Here is a 22,064-nt window from a genome sequence, read left to right on the forward strand (position 1 = left end):
CAAGACCAACCTGGGCAACAGGGTAAAGTTCCGTCTCTACTAAAAATACAAAAACTAACCCAGGCATGGTGGCACATGTTTGTAGTCCCAGCTACTTAAGAGGCTTAGGTGGAAGGACTGCTCGAGCTCAGATGGTCAAGGCTGCAGTAAGCCATGACTCTACCACTGCACTCCGGCCTGGGCAACACAATGAGACCCTGAGAAAGAAAAGAAAAAAAGAAAAGAGAGAGAAAAGAAAGGAAAGAAGGGAGGGAGGGAGGGAGGGAGGGAGGGAGGGAGGGAGGAAGGAAGGAAGGAAGGAAGGAAGGAAGGAAGGAAGGAAGGAAGGAAGGAAAGGAGAGAGAATAAGAGAAAGAAGAGAGAGAGAAGGAAAGAAAGAGGATACTCAAATTCACAGAAATAAAAAAAAATTAAAAATAGAAAAAATAAAAATAAAAAAAGAAAGAGAATACTCAGAGTTTTGTGTGCATCTCCTGATTTTTAAATTTTTTAAGTTTGGGCAATTAAATCAAACTTTTAAAAATAACATATTGGCAAAAACAAAAGAGATCTATGGGTCAGATTACAACCACAGGACACAAATTTATAACCTCTGTAAATATTGTGAGCTTCCTTGACTGAGGACTCCGTATGGCAGCAGTTTAGGGGAAGAGGCAGGTGGGAAGGGGATGCTGCACTAAAGCAGGGGTCTCCAAACTCCAGGGCTGCAGACGTAGCAATCATGGCCTGTTAGGAACCGGGCCACACAGCATTTCCTTACAGCCTGACCTCTGCCTCCTGCCAGATCGGCAGCGGCATTAGATTCTCACAGAAAACGAACCCTATTGTAAACTGCACATGTGAGGGATCCAGGTTGTGCGCTACTTATGAGAATCCAGCTAATGCCTGATGATGTGAGGTGGATAAAAACAGTTTTATCCTGAAACCATTCTCTCCTGCCTGCCCCATCTGTGGAAAAATTTCTTCAGTGCGGTGGTCCCCAATCTTTTTGGCACCATGAGACCAGTCCCTGGTGCCGAAAAGGCTGGGGACCACTGCGCTAAAAGAACCGGAGACAGCTGAGCACTCCAGTGAGGCATCACAGGACAGGATGGTGAGCACGCATAGGCAGTGAGGTCTGTGCAAAGCTCTCATGACATAGACATCAAGTGGCCTGCATTCTTACTTAGAACCTAGGTGATATGGTTTGGTTCTGTGTCCCCACCCAAATCTCATCTCGAACTGTAATCCCCATAATCCCCACAGGTAAAGGGAGAGACCAGGTGGGAAGTGATTGGATCGGGTGGGGAGGTTTCCACCATGTTGTTCTCATGATAGTGAATCAGTTCTCATGAAATCTGATGGTTTTGTAAGGCAGTTTTCCCTGCTCTTGCATGCTCTCTTTCATCTGTTGCCATATAAGACATGTCCGCTTCCCCTTCCGCCATGATTGTAAGTTTCCTAAGGCCTCCCCAGCCATGTAGAATGTGAATCAATTCAACATTTTCTTTATAAATGATTCGGTCTCAGGTACGTCTTTATAGCAGTGTGAGAACAGACTAATAAGCCTGGATAATTACTATATTCAGTCAAGTACTGCTTTGCTATTGGGAATCTATGCCAAAGTGATTAAGGATTTTGCAAATTAATTTTGCATATTAATTTTGACCTGTATTCAGGAACAGAATCACCAAAACTTAAAACTTAAGTTTTCCTCTGAGAATAAACCTATTAAAAATTATCATGTAATGAGTACACTAGCCTCGCCTAACCAAAAACCTATAAACGGTGGCTGATGAGTTGGGGAACACCCAAATGCTAATCCTGGTGATGAGACATTCACAGGAGACCAGAGCTGTATCAGCAAGCCTATAGCATTAGCCTTGGTAGTTATAATCTGTCCTGTGTAAGGGAAAAAAGAGCTCTCATGCATTCAGCATAGAGTTTCAAAATGAGTACAGAAAGAAAAAGTCTAAGTTGACCTGTCCAGGACAGGATCAGCACTGTCCAGGGTTCTGTACTGCCTAGCAGTGTAAGTGTCCCCAGCCCAGAGTCATGTGTATCCCTAAAGCAGTGAAGATATCCTCGTCTTAATGGTAGTAATCTTAAGACAAGCAACCTCCTTCCCTGACTCCACTGCAATTTCACCAAGCAACATACTTGGTACAATTTGTCTGCCCAAATAAATTTCCTAAAGGGTGAAAAATGAACTTCTCATCTAACACATGTGTTTTGGTTTACCACTGAATATATATTTCTAATTGCAAAATAATATATTGCCATTCTGATTTTTCAAAAAGTGTGTCTTGTAAGTTTGGTGAGCATGATATAGCCCTGAAAAATGGAACAACTCTAAATACATTGAAAAATAAAAGGTTCCTGGGACTTATAAAGCTAAGGACCCAGCCTCTGAAATGCAGGGCATCACAAAGGTTGTATCATCCCTGCCTAAGAAGTCAGCTCTCCTCTCTACATGATGCTTCTATCTTATCTTGCTCTTACCTGAAGCACTGGTAGCCAGGGGGGAAAATGTATGTAGCATGGAAGAGTTTTCATTAATAAATTTGATAGAGCAGTTTTAGGTTCACAGCAAAACTGAGCAGAAAGTACAGAAAGTGTCGATATGACCCCGATCCCCACTGCACAGGCACAGCCTCTCCAGCACCAGAGTAAGACTTCTGCTACAACTGATGAACCTGCATTGACACAAGGCAATCACCCAATGTCCATAGTTTAGAGTTCACTCTTCGTGTTACTCATTCTATGGATTTGAATAAATGTATATTATAATATGGATCCACTATTGTAATATTATACAAAATGGTGCTTCTGCCCTAAAAATCTTCTGAGCTCCTCCTATACATACCAGGTTTTTTTTTTTATAATTATGTATTTGCCAAGCCATCGTCTCAAAGGTGGCATCTCAAAGCTAACCACATGGTGGCACCAAAGCAAAAGTTAAATTTTAAATTCTGGCTTAGACCAGGCTCCAGAAGGGCAGTTTTCACCTCTAAGGAAACAGAAGCCATGTTTCTCTACTAGCCTATGATTCAGGTACATAAATCAATCTGTTTTTACACAAGAACAAGCAGGATGGTCCTGTTCACCCATAGGGGGAAAAACAGGTTTCGTGTTTTTGAAATGTTTTGGAGACCACAAATGTTTATAGCCTGGCCTACTTTCGGCGTGCTGGCCTGTCTAAGCACGTCTGGCCAACCAGGTCAAGCCCTAAATCAGTCAGTTCACATGAACAGATCTGCATGAGGCTTCTCTTGGGGCTGAGTTATGAGAGGGATGCAGTGGATACAGCAGTCACTGCTACCAGCCTGCACCTGCAGCTAGCTGATTCATTAGATGTATCAGGGCTCCCAGTTGAGGGTACTGGTCATCCGCCTGCCATACATCACTTAGGGCACAGGAGCACACAGCTTGTGGGTGCCTAACCACTCCCACCGTGGAGTTGTACGTAGCCTAAGAGCAGTCAGGTTTGTTCCCAGACCTTTTTGTGGCAATTGTATCTGTTACTCTAATTATGTGCTTTAATTTAAATATGCATGAGCTGATGAAGTGAGTGCAAAACAAGGAGTTATTAATGCTATGAAAACTAGGTTGATGGTTGACTGCCTTGGAAAGACTCCGTAAGGGTCAGTTGCAAAAAAAAAAAAAAAAAAATTAGTTGTGGGCAAGATGACTCTAGGAGATTAGAAAAAATATTTTTGGCTGGATGCAGTGGCTCATGCCTGTAATCTCAACACATTAGCAGGCCGAGGCAGGAGGATCACTTGAGCTCAGGAGTTCAGGACCAGCTTGGGCAATATAGCGAGATCTTGTCTCTACTATAAATTTTAGGCTGGGTGCCATGGCTCATGCCTCTAATCCCAGCATTTTGGGAGGCCAAGGTCAGCGGATCACTTGAGCCCAGGAATTCGAGACCGGCCTGGGCAACATGGTGAAACCCCACCTCTACAAAAAATACAAAAATTAGCCAGACAGGGTAGTGCGCACCTGCAGTCCTAGCTACAAGAGGCTGAAGTAAGAGGACTGCTTGAGCCCTGGACATTGAGGCTGCAGTGAGTTGTGATCACACCATTGTACTTTAGTCTGGGTGACAGAGCAAGACCTTGTCTCAAAAAAAAAAGAAAAAAATGTTTTATTAGCCCGGCATGGTGGGATGTGCCTGCAGTCCAAGCTACTCGGGAGACTAAGGTATGAAGATCATTTAAGCCTGGCAGTTTGAGACTGCAATGAACCACAATTGAAATGAAAAAAGAAAATAAATTTTTAAACAGCCATCATTTTCCATATCTGGGTTTTTTTTAATGCAATAGAACCCACAGGTATGCATTAAGGTTGTGATTACAGAAGGCAGACATCATAGAACTCCAATTTGTGTCTCCACTCAAAAGGCCCTTTACTTTTTATTCTTTATTCAAAAGAATAAAAAAAAGAATGTACACTTCTATGTTTTAAAATATAGAAATGGGAACTGTCTGTACTTTCTGCTCAGTTTCGCCATGAACCTAAACATTGTTTTTTAGTTTTTATGCTGGGAGTACAAGAGCAGGTTTCTTACATGCATAGGTTGCTAGTGGTGAGGTCTGGACTTTTCACGTACCCATCACCCAAATAATGAATGTTGTTCATGATTCACATCTATGTTTTAAATTAAAATAAAATGTTTATATACACATGTATCATTCTTTACAAGAGCCTATTTTAACTGACATTTTTAATAAACAGGCAAACCCCTAGTTTCTGCTATTTGGTGATGCTCAGGTAGAGAAATGGAGGAATGGAAAAGGCAGAAAGGTGTCTGTCTTACTCCCAGAAGCTTGTGACTGGGCCCTAGGGAAAGAAGCAGTGCTGGAAGAAGATGAAAGCACTGTTGTCGGGAGTAGCACATGCAACACGGCTTAGATCCTCAACTGTCGAAGAAGCAGGCAGCGGGGGGCTGGATATTCTCCCCTCTTCCGCACAGAATGAGGCCTTGCTGTAGTTGGCCCAGAGTATGGAGCAGGGCATGGGCAGAGACCATCATTTCAATGTGAAGTGGGCACAGATGGACACTGCTGTATCCAAGTTGCTCAGTGAACAAGAAATAGCCCAAAGACGCCCAGAGGGAAGAATGGGATGCTAAAGACACAGAGAAGGTCAACAAGGGTGCCTAACAGGACCACACTTCCTTGGAGCATGTGTGAAACCCTTGAGAACATCTGGAAATAGTTATAAAGGGGGAACACTGTAGTGGGCTGAGGGCCTGTGTGAAAAAGAGGTAGGAGACAAAAAATAATCAGTGGTGTTTTGGTGACAAAAAGGAAACAAACCGATCACTTTACTGTGAAATAAAAGTTGTTCTCATATTTCTGATTAGCTCTCTGCTGAAAGTGAAACCCTGTTAAAATTTTCCTGACTTCTCAAAAGCATATTATCTGGCTCTCTTTAAAACATCTTGCAAGGTCTTAAGTACTGAGGTCTGATTATCACCGCCATCACTGTTTTCAAATGTGGTATCAAGATGCCTGTATGTAATGTTCTCAGTTGCATTCTGATCACTGATATCTACTGGTTTACTTGAGAGAAAATTAACATTTTGATTCAATCTGTACTGTTATCCATAGCATTGTGGTTTAGAGCATGGACTTTGGAATCAGGGTACCTGAGTTAAAATCCCAGCTCCAGTCCTTGCAAGTTATGTGACCTTGAGGAATAAGTTCTCATCTACAAAATATTTACACCTATTTACAGCATTGTTTTAACTCAAATAACTACTGTATTAAAGATGCTTTGCCCAGTGGCCTGGCTTATGTTAATAGAATGCTCCTGCTAGAGTTTACAATTTGCTTCTCCTGGTGTGTTTCAACCTGGAGAGAGAGAAATGTGCTCCTCCACTCTCTCCTAAAACAACAATGTAAATAGGTTTTCTCTCTAAAAAATGAAATATGCAAAGGTTCCTCTTAAAATGTTCAGAAAGCTGTCACTTGAAATATCAGGGGCAAAGTTCTCTTCTTCATTCTATTTTATTTCTTCTATAAAACAATATGATCTCTCCCTAAAATTTAGAGCAGGGTGGAAACAACAGATGACCCTCCCATTGCTCCACTCTGAGGTCCTCCAAAGTGGATGAGTGTAAGCCCAGCCCCTCACAGGGCACTCAGTAATGGGCTCCTTCCAGTGAGGAAGGGGAATAAGGGTCCACTGAGGGGCCAGAGAAAAGAGTAAAATCCTTGGACTCTGTGGTCTCTGTTTCTCCCTCCACCCCACCCCAAAAATCCTGCTAGAATTTTATGACACCATGTGTACAAGTGACTCCATCCCAGAAAATTAAACATGCAGCTCCCTCCTCTAAGCACTCATGTAGGGTGAACTCAGCTATCTCGTCAAATTCAACAGTCAGTTTCTATACTTTCCATCTCTGAATTTACAGAGCACCAAAAGAAACATCAAAGGGTGGGCTAGGTGGCAACTCAGCAGCACCCTGCAGGATGTGTGCACCAACAGTCCTCAGCATTGCAAACCCAGAAATGCTTATTTTTTTTTTCAGTGTTCCCAGAGCTGATCTGAATCTTAGGGGTTGATTCACAATAACCAACTTCACAAAGAACAGATGTCACCGGGAGAGATGTTATCAAAGACCCAAGTGGGCTCCTGTGCTTCCTTCTCACACGCCTAAGACTTCCTGGAGAAAGTGACTTATAAGCAGAGAACCAACCATCACAGGTAAAGACAGCAAGGCTAGATGGGCAAAGGGGAGGAATAGAGAGGGGAAAGTGTTCTAGGCTACATAGTTCATCAAGTTCAGAGATTCCAAAGGCAATGAATGGAGAGTTTACATTTCCAAGTCCCTCCCATTTAGGCAACTCTTAATTCATTAGTTCTCTATCCCTTCCAGAAATGATTCCCTTGAAGTTTTTTCTTCCCACTGGATACCTGAGAGGTTTAATGTGCCTGTCACCAGAGCAAAGGACTTTGGCATTAAGGACAATTCTCTCAGGACAAGACTACAAACAGGTAGTTCACATTTGCACATAGAACACAGGCATATTTGTTGGAGGTGCAGTGTTTTCAGATTTTTTAATTAGTTGCAACTCTTTAAATATTGGGTGCTTTCTTACAAAAATTCAAATTTTAGGTTTCTCATGGAGAATGACACATTTCTGCAAAGCAATAATAATTAGGGTCAACAGTTCTACCTGGGCTCTGCAGCTCTCTGCCCTCATTTTCAGATATCTCTCAAGGTATAGAGGTTCCCTCTACAGATGGATACCTATCAAGCATATATAATGTCCCTATATTCATCTAGGGACAGTCAAGGTAAATCATTTGGGGTAAGCCAAAGATAGTGTCTTTTTTTTTTTTTTTTTTTTTTTTTTGAGATGGAGTCTCACTCTATTGCCCAAGCTGGAGTGCAGTGGTGCGATCTCATCTCACTGCAACCTCCACCTCCCAGTTTCAAGTGATTCTCCTACCTCAGCCTCCCGAGTAGCTGGAACTACAGATGTGTGCCAGCACAGTGGCTATATAAAATATATATATATATATATATATATATACACACACACATATATATACGTATGTGATGTGTGTGTGTGTGTGTGTGTGTGTGTGTGTATATATATATATGTTTTGTTTTTTTTTTTAGTAGAGACAGGGTTTCACTGCGTTAGCCAGGTTGGTCTTGATCTCCTGACCTCATGATCCACCCGCCTAGGGCTCCCAAAGTGCTGGGATTACAGGCGTGCACCACTGCACCCGGCTGGTAGTGCCTTTTTTTTTCACCAAGCATTTACTATATCCCGGAAAACAGTATATAAAATTATTTATATGCTTTTTAAATACTTATAAAACTATTAAGAGATAGGCATTATTATTATCCTAATTTCATGATTGAGGAAACCAAGGCCTGAAAAAGTGAAATGATTTCACCAGGGTCACAGACAACAGATAAGTTGGCAGAGCTGGAATACAAGGCCAGGCAGGTCCACCCTAGAAACACTACTTCATTTTGCATTCTATTGAAAGTTATGAGGTGCCATTGGTAAACAACATTCCTTGGTTGTTTTAGTACCCGCTGGTCATTTAAGGATCACTGTGGTTCAGGGGAAGCTGACCGCTCCTAGCTTCAGATATGGGACACAAGAATGGGCCAAGCCAAACTGATCCCCTTCATCACAGTGATTACCTCAGAGGCACACATGTGACTAAAGGCCACAAGGTCTGAATAAATCTCAGGACTTTTGCTAGAAATTCTGAGACAAAGTCTCTGTCCTTTTCTGCTCTGCATAATAAGAAAGCAGATGGTCCCAGCAGTTGCTGACCACCATGTTGGAACACAGTGCGGAGCTAACATTAAAACAATGTCTAAATGATGAAGCAAATACATCAGACAGGACATCAGAGCAGAGAGAAAAGGCAAGAAACTGGGTCCTGGGCACATTGTATGGGCCCCACACAGAGCTTTGCTAATGCCAGCATCACTCGTGGACAGCTAGTTTGTATGATTCCCATTTCTGCTTAAGCCAGTATAGTAGGGTTTACCACAGTCTCCAAATGAAAAACACCTCACAGATACAGAATTCTGTCCAAGTAGTGAGGCAACCCATCTGAAAAGAACTTCCAATGCTTAGATATACACCAACGGCATTGTCCATAAATAGCTCATGTGCTCCCTACCCCACATCCACCCCCAACCTATGTACACACTCCTCAGGATAACTGACATAAAATCTAGCTTGTGTCTCAGAATTTAAGATCTTAACTACACTCCCTTTTTCCATGTGTCCTTCCTCTCTCCAACATTTCTGAAACTTCTTTAGAATAGGCTTTTTAAAAATTACAATTATTAGGGTGCTGAGACAGATCAACAGCAAGGAAAAGGAGGCATATATTGATGCCATCTACGTGAAGGTGTCCATTGTTGTCTATTGGACCAAACAGGCTGCCCACACGTGAACAAACCCCACAGCGACAAACGTGGCTCAACCATTCCATTGGTAAGACAGAGCAGGGCATGATGCATATCAGAAGTGCAATCACTGTGCCGGAAATCTTCCTGTTCTTTAGCTAAGGTGTCATTTAAGAAAACCCCAACCCTGTTTTCATAACTCCCTAAAACTGCAGGCAAAAATTAATGTGCATCTCTGGGGAAAAGTTTCACACCTTTAATCCAGAGGAGATTATATATCTATCTCCCTGCTATCCCCTCCCCTAGTTCCCCACCACCCCCGCAACAGGCCCTGGTGTGTGATGTTTCCCTCCTGTGTCCATGTGTTCTCGTTGTTCAACACCCACTTATGAGTGAGAACATGTGGTGTTTGGTTTTCTGTTCTTGTGTCAGTTTGCTGAGAATGATGGTTTCTAGCTTTATCCATGTCCCTGCAAAGGACATGAACCCATCCTTTTTTATGGCTGCATAATAATCCATAGTATATATGTGCCACATTTTCTTTATCCAGTCTATTCTTGATGGGTATTTGGGTTGGTTCCAAGTCTTTGCTATCGTGAACAGTGCCACAATAAACATATATGTGCATGTGTCTTTATAATAGAATAATTTATAATCCTTTGGGTATATACCCAGTAATGGGATTGCCTGGTCAAACGGTATTTCTGTTCTAGATCTGTTAAAGGGCACTTACAGTATTTAACTCAATATTTTTAAAATGAATAATATTTTTCTTTTCTTTTTTTTTTTTTTTTTTTTGTTTATTATGAGATGGAGTCTTACTCTGTCGCCCAGACTGGAGTGCAGTGGTACAATAGTGGCTCACTGCAACCCCCGCCTCCTGGGTTCAAGCAATTCTCCTGCCTCAGCCTCCTGAGTAGCTGGAATTACAGGTACCCACCACTACGCCCAACTAATTTTTTGTATTTTTAGTAGAGACGAGGTTTTACCATAATGGCCAGGTTGGTCTTCAATTCCTAACCTCAGGTGATCCACCCACCTCCCAAAGTGCTAGGATTACCAATGTGAGCCACCAATCTGAGCCTCACAAACATTTTTCAACACATAAATAGAATTGCTTATCTGCCTAACTTATCTGAAAACATATTCTGACAGGAATTTTGTACATAATTCATTAGATCCATTTTTCTGTAATTAAATGACAATTCCCATTGTAAAAATACTCTCAGGCAGAATATATATTATTTACATAATTGCCATTTTTCTAATAATTAACATTATAGTCATACTATTTAGATTAGAAAAGCCACTTACATTTAAGCATCATTTTTTACCCCTTCACCTCACATTGCTATGTTAATTAATAAGCGTTAAAACAGTTGAAAACTATTATCTACCAACCTATTCATGGTGTTATTAATTCTAAATGCTCCTTAAAAAACATTACAACTCTAAGAAATCAATCACTGTTTAGCATAAATATCTTGAAAAATATAGCTTACAAGTTTTTAGTATTATAGATTATAATAATTTCATTTTTCTCAGATTAAAAACTGAGCATTTGATAAAACAAATTTAATGAAAGTTTACAACTAGAGTAGAAAGGACCTATACTTAGGTATCCAGCTGGGTCTCTACCTTGAAAACCAATTCATCAATTACCCTCAGCATTTGTCTAACACATCTGCCACACCCCACAAAAGGGAACTTGTCTTTCTTTATTCATCTCCACCCATGGTATCTTTGTGATAAATACTAAGCCAAAGTCTAGCTAGATACGAAGAGGCCAGGACAAACTCTACTACAGAATAAGATGATTGACAGCATGCTCTGCCCTGCAAAATTTGTCATTGTGTACACTAACTTTGCCAAAAAAATACATGAAAGAGAGTACCACTGTCGGATAAAATGCAATACACATGAAACTGAACTTCTCTCCCTGACTGTCCCCCAAACCATTTCTACATCCCAACTGCCTCATTTCCAATTATAGCATCACTGTTACCACAGGCTTCTAGGATAGAAATCTTGGGAGGGACATTTGCTTCTGAACCTTCTCTCCTCTCCCCTTTAACTAAGTGTCATCAATCTACCTCCTACCCCATTTTTACCTTACAATATTACTCATGCTTTTTTATTTCCTTTGAATTCCCACTGCTGCCCCAAATCCCAGCCCTGATCATTTCCTCCTGAACTGTTGCAACAGCCTCTTACATGGTTTCTCCTCTCGTCAAATATAGCCACATTGGTCTCCTGGGCCTAATCTCCAAGCATCTGCTTCATCATGTCATCCTTCAGTTTCGGTATCATCTAAATGATTCCCTATTACTCTCTAAAACAAGCTTGGGTTCCCTGCCTAGTTTTCAGAGCTCTTATTAATGGGGTCCTGAGCTGCTTTTGCAGCCTGATTTGCTACAGTCCCTGCAAGGCTAGGCTCCTCCCTGTCCTGAACACTTCTCACAGGAAACCTTTCTCTTATCTGTTTCTTCCCATTCTTCAAGGCCAAGATCAAATGCAATCTTTTCCAGAGATCTTACTCTCCTAGTCCAGCCTACTCAATATTGTTTTCCCTCTCTGAACATCCATTTAGATTTCTGCAGTGGCTTTTAAATTTTACTCCGCAATTCTGAATGTGAGAAATGCTGAACTGAATCTGACTTTGAGTACCACAACCACCACCCCACCCTACCCCCCGTATGGCACAGGTTTGGTGAGAAATTTGGCTCTAATATCCTTATACCATTCTATCAGATGTCCTGTTGCCTTTCATGAGAATAGGACATTGGTCCCTGATACTGGTGGGACCTGCCATAAACCATCCGTCCCATAGCTCTCTTTTCTGAGGAAGTTTCTTTCCAATCTTACCACTTCTCCCAATCCCTATCACTCTCTAAGCCTTAGGACCCCTCCTCATCATGGCCAAGTCAGCTCTCAGATGAATTTCACCGTTTAAATCTGCACTATAGCATGTATCATGGTCTGTATTATGCTCTGAAGAGGCAGTAACACATAATGTTCAGAGCACAAGCCTCAATAGCAAACAGGACTGGAGTGCTATGCCCACACTTATGCCTGCCACTGGGCAGCCTTAATGAATTAACTGCCCTCGCCTCAGTTTACTTAGCTGGAAAACCCTCACAGGAATAGCATAAGGATTAGTAAGTCGGGCTATAATAGCAGTAGTCCTAGTTGCAATGGCTTGCAATTACATAGCACTGTTCTAAGCACGGATATACATTAACTCATTTCGTCCTCAAAATACTTTACGGGTAAGTAAACAGGCATCTAGAGGTGTTAAATAACATCCCAAATCATGCAGTTTAAAAGCAGCCAAGATAGGAATCAAACCCAAGCAACTGGGCTCACAGTCTATGCTCTTGACCGCTATACTATATTTTATTCAACAAATGGTAGCTATTATTGTTAGTAAAATTACTTGATTGTTAATGTATCTGCCTATTTATGTAAACTGTAAGCCCCCTGAGGACAGCAAGCATGCTGACTCCCTGTAACAGCTGTTAGAGAGCTGGCTCTGGAGGCGGACCGAATGGCTTAGAAGTCTGCCTCCCTCGCACACTAACTGTAACCTTGGGCAGGCTGCTTCACCTTTTAGGATGGTTGTGAGGACTAAATAATTTCCTATTTAGAAAGTACTTGGAAAAACGAATGGCAGCTACTGTTATGATGTACTGATATATTTCATGAGTTGATATGAGATGTGATATTGTCATCTGTCTCTCCAGAATCCAAACAGTGCCAGAGTTGTCAACAAATACTTGATCACCAATTCATCCACATTCCTTTTCCTGTCTCACGTGGGTTTGTCTTGTTTCTAAAATTATTCCTTAAAGAAAAGGATACGCCTTTGTAATAATAGTAATAATAATAGATAACTCTTATTGGAGACTTACTAGGCACCAGGGACTGCTCTATTCCTTTTTCCTGTGTTTAATCATTTAATTCTCACACCAGCCCAACGTGGTAGACACATCTTCACATTTTGTATGAGGAGACCAAGGCACAGAAAGGTTAAGTAACTTACCCAATGTCACATATCACAAGCCAGTCCCTGGCACAGGCTCACACTTAAGTACTGCAATTTGTTGTTTTTGTAACTTTTTTCAAAATATATTCCCAAATATATTTTATAGAATTCAGTATATATGAAAAGGTACTGGAAGTATTTACTGATTGACATTTTCCCTAGGTATAGCATGAATAATAAAAAGTAATTTTTGAACATTTGAAATGTCTATCTAAAAAGTCATATAAAACTTAAAAGCCACAGTTTATCTCTTAATATCAAATAGGCTAAGCCTTTGAAGTGAGTACATCAGTTAAGCTGAATCACAAAGATGAGGTCCGAGTTTTCCAGCTGTGAATGACTCAAAAGACTGAGACGCACTTCACATACTTAACATCCTATTCGGATGGATACACAGCACAGAAATGAACCTTCTAAAAGAAGACATAACCCAATGTTCTGTTACAAAATCTAACCCTAAAACAAAGACCATAAATGCTTTTTAAACTTGCCAGGATAAATGAAGTCAAGACTCATTTAAGTGAAACCAAATCAAAGCTTCATGGAATTAATTGTTATTTTTCGGCATTTAAAAGACCTTATAGAAAAACAAACCACTTGGACTGGTCTGGTCTTAGAGTCATTTAAATGGAAGAGGGATTTTCATGGCCTTGGGAAAATCTAGGTTTACAGGGCAAACTGCAGGGTTGAGCTCATTGTAAAGACATGTTCCTTTTCATTGGCAAAAGGAGAAAGGAAGTGAGCCATGCCCTAAAAAATACCACTACAGACATTCCAGCCGATACTTGATAAGGACTGGGAATGCTGCCATCAACTCATGGCTGGAAGAAGGAAAATTTGGATCCGTAAGCAGCTGACCAGGAGAAACCATGTTAAGTATGGGAAAGATTTCCCATTCAACTACAAAATTTCGACAAGGGAGTCATTTAAGCCAGTGGCTTTCAAATGTTTTTTTCTGTGACCCACAGTAAGAAAAGCATACATTAGATCATGACCCATAAATATACACAAAGATAATGTAACTGAAACACACATATTTATTTGTAACAGAAACAATACTTACAATGTACAAAGCACGGTATTTTCAATTCTATTCTACTTTGTGTTCTAAACATGCTGGTTGAAACCTGCTGGTTGAAAAACAGTCATTTAAATTCTGACCAGCACAGGAGATTCTGAGGGTACATTTTCCAATGGCCTTTATTCCTCCCTCAGAGCCCCACAGCCAACTTGGGAAAGTGCAATGGAGCAACTGCTCTTGCGACAAGGGACTTGATCTTGAGTCCTTGGATACAGGCCACCCAGAGGGTCATCTCTTCTATGTCTGGCCGTTCCTCGGTGTCGTTTCCTCCTTCTCCTTCTGCCCCTTAAATGCTGGTGTTCCCCTGACCGTTCTGTTTTTAATCTTTTTATCGCTCTGAGTGACTGAATCTACTTCCATGGCTTCTGCTACCAATCAAAGAAAATTACTCATGAATCTTATTCTCTAGGCCCCAATTCTCAATGCTCATCTACCTCTTGTACATTTCTTTTTTTTTTTTTTTTTTTTTTTTCCACAGTCTCACTCTGTCGCCCAGGCTGGAGCACACTGGCATGATCTCGGCTCACTGCAACCTCCACCTCCCAGATTCAGGTGATTCTCCTGCCTCAGCTGCCCGAGTAACTGGGACTACAGGTGCGCGACCACCATTTCTGGCTAATTTTTGTATTTTTAGTAGAGATGGGCTTTCACTATGTTGGCCAAGCTGGTCTTGAACTCCTGACCTCAAGTGATCCAGCCTCCTCAGCCTCCCAAAGTGCTGGGACTACAGGCATGAACCACTGCACCCAGCCCTCTTGTACATGTCTAACTGAACTGTCCCACAGATTTCAAACTCATTTAGTCCAAAATTGTATTTATAATTTCTTTCCTATCTCCTCACCCAAATCTATTTCTTTGCCAGCTTTCCTCACATCAAATAATGGCACCACTTGATATGAGGTGCCCAAAGCCACAAATCTGAGGTTATCATTTGCAATCTCTCTTTCCTTTACTCCTACATCCAACGGGTTACCAATTCAATCTTATTATTCAGTGGTATGCAGGTAAACGTTTAACAATCAGCTCTCCACACTAAAAAAATTAAAATAAAAAGCCCTGACTTGCAGTACTAACCTATTTCTCTTTTATAAATATCCCATTATAGCCAATTTAAAACAATTAACTTGATATCAATGAAGGAGGAGTTGGGAAGAGATGTGTACAAACGGCTTCAGCACAGCATCATCTATCCCCTGAACCATTTCTTCTCTTCATGCCTACAGGCACTGCCTTAATTCATCTCTTTCACACTGAACAAATGATAGCTATTATTGTTAACAGAACCTTTATGATCTTCTGAACTCTATCTCACATCCCTTTATCTGACAGTCTCCAAAATTAAAGACACACCACGTTACCCCTCTGCCCCTCCATTGGTTCTCCATTGCCCGGTCTTTATCTTCACATATAAAGCCCTTGATATATTTGTTCCTACTGACTCCTGAGCTTCATTTCCTGTGACACCACCACCTATAGCCTCTAACCAGAAACACTGGCAAACATGGTATTCCAAAATATATGATGCTATTCTGTACTTCTGTAACTTTGCTTTTTCTGTTCCCACTTCCCCAACTCATCCACTGAGTAAGCACTATTCATCCTTTCAGACTCAACTCAAATTCCTTTCCTTAGAAAGCTTTTCCTGAATGTCTCCCACCTTTATATAACTAGTATATTTTAGCACCTCTAATAGCCTTTATTGAATTTATTAATTTTTTCATATCCATCTCTTCTCACTAGACATAAATTCCTAGATCTGGATCTTATTCATGCATGTACCAAGCAGGCAGTGTGGTGATGGTATACAGCAGACTTTCAATAAGTGACTATTATTGTCTGTGGCAACTAATGCCCTAAGACAAGCATATGCTAATTGCTCAACAAATGTCTGAATGGAAACATGTAAATGTGTTCTTGCTATCTTCCCAAGACCAGAGTAATGCTAAAATAGTTGTACCTTATAGATTATTAGGAAACCCAAGATCTACTTCCATAGTCAAAGAACTGGTACCGTAATTTTTTTCCTATTATCCTCTATAATTTCCTAATGCTACCATAACAAAGTAGCATAGACTAGGTAGCTTAAACAAGATAAATTTATTTTCTCAGAGTTCAGGAGGCTAGAAGTTCAGGATCAAGGTTTCTCTAGGGTTGGTTTCTTCTGAGGCCTCTTTCCTTGACTTACAGATAGATAGTTATCTTCATGTTCAAATGGCATCCTCCCTGTGTCTGTGTCTAAATGTCCTCTTCTAATAAGTACAGCAGTCATATTGGTGTACCACCCTACTGACCTCATTTTAACCTAGTTACCCAAAGGCCCTATCTACAAATCTACTTGGATTCTAAGGTACTGAAGATTAGGACTTCAACATGTGAATTTTGAAGGACACAATTCAGCCCATAACAGCCTCTTGCTAGACTATAAGCTCCTCAAAAGGCAGGAACCATAGCTTAGTCTTCCTCTTTAGTATTTTCTATGCCACACAGAGTACCTGAAACACAGAAGAATCTCCATAATTTGTTAGATACATAATTAAAGATCTTCCTAGAAGTATAGTCAAAATTGGTAGATTATGGGCCCCTCCAAATCTGGTGGCCAGCACCAAGAAAAATGTGGCTTTACCCCTTCTCTGAAAAAAAAGTTGGATGCTGTCATCATCTCTAGATAGTCCACTGCCAAACAGCTATGTATGTGGCACCCAACTCAGAGCAGAAAAATAAAATCATTAAGGCCAAACACCCACAACCATTGACAATACGCTTCTCCCTCCAAATCCATTCTAATACTGCCAGACTGACAGATATCATACATGGCTATAGTCAGATTCAAAATCAAGAGAAAATCAACACTGCTGTGCCTACAGAACAAGATACAACAGCTCAGGAGAAATAGCAAAATGGGCATCTGCTACTTTTTTTCCAACCTATAAGGAAACTTCTCCCTTCCTGTTATATATGATTTTGGTAGGTCTATCATATAGCCAGCCTTCCCCATTATCAAGATGGGTACAAGCCCTACTTAGTTCCTCCACCTGTCGCAGGAATTTGAATCCTGAGTGAAGTGATATGAAAATAGAAAACAATTGCCGAGAGTCAATTCAGCCAGTGCCATGAAGGGTTCCTCATAGACGTATCCCTGAAACAGCCTTGGTTCCTGACCTTGTCAAGGCTTGATTGTCTATTTCTGGGATCTACATGGTAGTCTCCAATAAATGCCTTTTCCTTAAATTAGATAGTATTATGTAGCTCTCCATCAAAGAATCTTGACATATACAATGGACCCTGGAAGTGGAGTGTAGCTAGTGGTGGACCTAAAATATTAAAATGAGGGCAGGCAGTAAGGATTTCCCTACCCACTACAAAGAGGCAGTGCTTGCAGTCTGTGTTACGCCATTGCAAACTACGCTACTTCCACTTGTGTTTCGGGATATAGTTCACATGCCTCTCCAGGCTAAGTCTTCAGGGAAGTTGGCAGGAAAATGTCAAAATACTGGTACATGTAGCCATTTCTGACAGCTTTTGTTACAATCCTAGAAGTGACTTAGCTATAGCCAAGGTGGTCTATCTGAATGCAGAGGAAACTCTCCCTCACTAAAACTGGCCCTCCTCCTGGTAGAAATCCAAGAGGACAGAGAGTTAGATAATCATGAAGGACTATGCAATTTGTATTATTGGCCCTGAGTCAATAATAATGTTAGAAAATACAGGAAAAAAAAAAAGGAAGGAAACATAGCAAAAGATAAGATTAGGACCAAGAGAATTGGGGGAAGCCTGATTCCCCAAATACCCTCTAATATATACTCCCTCTCTGGCAAAGAGCTAAGCGCTGGGATGAAGCCACAGGATGAGGAACAAACTAGCTTTGTCTTTATCCCAGAGGCAAAACAATAAGCAGAAAAATTAAGGGCTGGAGACAGGCAGAGCAGCCAGGCTTACTTTTAAGAAAGAAACCCCCAAGCTAGGGCCCAGAGTCAAGAATCAATCCACAGCACAGAAAATGCATATAAAGACCAGCAGCTTGAGTTAAACTTCCATAGAAACCTTGGAAAATAAAACTTTATTCCTCCAAAGTCAATCTCTGGGTGTCCTAACCAACAGCACTTCCAGAATTTAGGATAGTCAAATAATATATCTCTATTAGGAAAATCCTACCCAGGGTGCTTCGCAAATGTGTCCATTGATTTCATGAGGCAACAGAAAGCCAATTCAATAGTAGTTAGGTACATAAGGCAGTGATGTATACTGAATCTACATGTGTCTATGACATTGAAGGGAAAATCTAATCATGGAACAATAATAGCTAAATGCAATGATCTTTGTAACATTTAAGACTATCACCAACCTAGCATCCAAGTTAAGGTATATCAACAACTTTCTACAAAGACACAGGGACCAAAAGAATTAGATGCAGACAATGGGGAAAAAAATAGAGAAAAATTAACTGGAAACAGATTATGTTGTGGAAATACAGAAAAAAAATAAATTTCTTGAGGTGTGCTAATAGAATGGCTTTGATTTACAAAGAGTCTAAATCAAAGAAAATTTATTTATTTTTTAGACAGAGTTTGGCTCTTGTTGCCCAGTCTGGAGTGCAATGGCACGATCTCAGCTCACTGCAACGTCCGCCTCCCGGGTTCAAGCAATTCTCCTGCCTCAGCCTCCCGAGTAGCTGGGATTACAATCATGTGCCACCATGCCTAACTAATTTGGTATTTTTAGTACTGATGGGGTTTCTCCATATTGGTCTCGAACTCCTGACCTCAGGTGATCTGCCCACCTGGGGGGCTATTTATCTTAAACCATCTACACCCTGTCAATTTATTTCACCATGCTATCTGGGTAGTTAGGTTGCCAAATGAAGCCATCTTGAAAGGAGCTACTGGATAGAAACCTGAGTGCTGCTTTCCTTCCTCTGTGAAAAGTGAGCTTGGATGCTGCAATGCACCAGGCAGAATCAGAGTATCTACAGAGGTAGTTCCTAGAGTACTCCCTCCGGGAGGTACTGGTACAAGGTGTCTTTTTCTTACTCCTTCTGGAGAAGTGTCTCCCACAGGTAATAAAACCTATACTATATTTCCGTTAAATGGCACAGAATCACATAGAAGCAGAGAAAAAAAATTCTAATTCCATATGTGTAGGACCTGTCACTTACTTGCTAAGAGAAAGAAAACCTAATTCCCCAGATCCACTGCATTCTTCCATTATTTCCAGTAACTGCCCTGAGAAAATAGCATTAGAGACAAACTAGAAGGAATATTTATGTTCTGTGAACAAAGGAAAGAACACAGGGTACGTGGGGTCACGATGAGTAACAGCAAGCCTGAGATGATTCTGCTAAAGATCATCGCTTTAACTTTAACGCTCATGAATGCTAGGCCTTGGTTTGGCTTATTAAAATAGTGCTGGGTGGTAAGAGAGAAGTTGGCACATTTTTCTGTAGATGAGATAGCCCTGGGGAATTGAACGACAGTTGGGATACAGCTGCCATGGCTAAAACCAAGCACGTACAGATGTCACCCCCAAAGTGGAAATAATTTCATACCATCCCACGCTGCCAAATTCAAAATGCCAATGGAGGAAAGGTATTGGGGAAGGCAGTCATTAACATAGACTAGATAACTATTTTAAATACCGTTCTGTGTACAACTAAAACTTCTGCTGCTGAGATCCGTGAGCAACAGTTATTATGGTTTAAAGAGCTCGATCAAAAATCTTACTGCTCAGCAAAATGAAAACAATACAATGTGCTATTCTCAGAGATTGGAACCGCCACATCAAATTCAGTCACTAGACATTAGACTTTGTAATGCCAAATGTTTGGAAAATGTCCTTTTAGAAGGCAATAATTTTCTCTTTTTTCTTCCTTCAATAGTTGTTTTCCTTGTAAGTAGTGCTACCATTTTCTATGTTCTTAACTGATATGTTAGGTAAGAAGACACTAAAAGCACGCAGCACCATATCACAGTACTCATTTCCCTTAGAGAGATAACCCAGGGAAAGGGAACATTTCACACACACACACACACACACACCGACCCTTGACTTACCAAATGCCTTCTTAGGTTCTATTAACGTCATGGTAAAGAGTTCTTCTTTTTTTAATTCCTTTAACTTCTTAGCAACATCATAGTGACGCCACCCAACAATATTTTCTCCATTTATGGATTCAATATGATCCCCAACACAGATTGTTTTAACTGAGTCAATAATACCACCATCTTTAATTCCCTGAAAGAAAATTAATAGCATAATATAAAACAGAACTGTGTAATGAACACACCAATCTCATCTGATCTTGGAAGCTAAGCAGGGTTGGGCCTGGTTAGTACTTGGATGGGAGACTACCTGGGAATACCAGGTGCTGTAGGTTTAAAAAAAAAAAAAAAGTGTGTAACAATACTTTTTATGCTTTTGAGACATTACATACAATGTATTGACATAACAATGCAGTCTGAGGCTCAGTTAGAGACAGAAGACTGAGCAACCAAGAACAACCATCTTACCTCCAACCATTCTTCATCTTCCTTATCATTCAGAATTCAGCTCACTCATAGTCACCACCTCCTCTGCAAAGCTTTCCTGACGTTCCCCAACCCACTCTCCAAAGAACGGGTAAGGTGCCACTCTCATGCTTCTACAGCACTTTTTGCTGTATATGCTGAACTCTAAAGTAAGCACTGTACATTCATTATTTCATTTAATTCTAACAACCTTTATGAGATTCTCATGTCACAGGTCAGGAAGAGTAAAGCTTCAGAAGATCAAGTAACTTGCCAGATTCAACATACCACAGTGCGATTGTTCATTTACTTCTCACTCTCCATTACTAAACTAATATCCTTGAGGACAGAGATGGTCTTATTCACTACCACGTGACTGTGCCCAGTACAATATCTGCAAAGAAAAGTCCCTTCATAAATGATTACTGAATTGTTTCAGTTGTGGCCCATCACATGAGAATAGAGCTTGAGCTTTTTCGATTGGCTGCATTTAGTTACAAATGCGAAGACACAAAGAATAATACCATCTTAGCTAAGATGGCTGATACCCAATAAAAGACAAGTATGGTTATTTTGGGAACCAGTAAGGGTGATTTTATGCTATTGTTTTTCATTTTTGTATTTTAGTTGAAGAGAATGTAGGATCCCAAGGAGAAACTTCAGGTTGGTCCTTCTTAAATCTATCTTACTTCTCTACAATACAGTTATAGGATAGTCTCAAAATGAATTCTAAGATTCCCAAGATGGCATCAAAAATTTCTGAAAGGATTTTAGGAGCAGGAGCTCCAGAAAACTCTTCCAGAATTGAAGAAAACAACCCTGAAGACGATGTACAAGTTCTTCTACAGTGATGAGGAATGGGGTAAAACAAAACCATAATCTGTCTCAAAAGTCCCAAATCCTTCATAAGAATGAAAGCAATATTAGAAGTCGCTGCTATTGTGTAATAAAGGCTGGGTATTCTCCACGCTTGCTAGGTGGAAGTATAACATCTTCTGAATCAGCTGGGTGATTGATCATTGTGTCCAAGAGCTAAGAGAAAACTGATCTCCTCTATCTCCAGCACCTCCATCATATTGTCATCAGGAACAAGAATAACTTAGGAAGGTTAAGCATTTTTAATGTTTAAGTTGCATTATTAGAAACCAAAACTCATAATACATTTCTTTTTTATCCCAAATTTTAAGAATACTGCTATGTTCATTCATTCTAATAGTGACTGTTAACATGCTATATGCAAATGTCACAATAATGCCAATTGAAACAGAGCTCACTGTCATTGCAAATAAACTATAAAGAAAAGAAACCAGAAGTTTCATAATCTACCTGACATTGTTTTATTAGAAACCCGTATTAACCTTATATCGCTAATGGAAACAATGGGAACCACTCAGTAACTAGTTTCTAAGCTGTCATAGAAAAATAAAGAAGATTAAAGACGAGAGTCTAAAAAAGAAAATAATTATTAAATATTGGTATACAGCCATTCTTAAGTCATCAAAGAATTCTAACAATCTATATATATATATATATATATATATATATATATATATATAT

The 22,064-nt window shown here is 40.4% G+C and overlaps 1 protein-coding gene and 1 long non-coding RNA gene across 2 annotated transcripts in view; both read right to left on the reverse strand.

The window, feature by feature from the left end:
* GIPC2 (GIPC PDZ domain containing family member 2) overlaps window positions 1-22,064 on the reverse strand; it is an 86,647-nt gene that overhangs the window by 20,305 nt on the left and 44,278 nt on the right. The window contains exon 3 of the mRNA XM_032296513.1: window positions 20,055-20,235. Within this exon, the coding sequence (XP_032152404.1) occupies window positions 20,055-20,235 (181 nt within the window). The remainder of the gene's footprint in view (window positions 1-20,054; window positions 20,236-22,064) is intronic.
* LOC116563799 lies at window positions 805-8,668 on the reverse strand. Its single transcript, XR_004274572.1, has 3 exons — window positions 8,655-8,668; window positions 1,752-1,758; window positions 805-919 (listed from the first exon to the last, which is right to left on the reverse strand). It is a non-coding gene; the product is annotated as an uncharacterized LOC116563799 (long non-coding RNA).

Source organism: Sapajus apella, unplaced genomic scaffold (assembly GCF_009761245.1).
Source record: "Sapajus apella isolate SASKATOON/1434 unplaced genomic scaffold, GSC_monkey_1.0 scaffold36, whole genome shotgun sequence".
Taxonomy (NCBI): domain Eukaryota; kingdom Metazoa; phylum Chordata; class Mammalia; order Primates; family Cebidae; genus Sapajus; species Sapajus apella.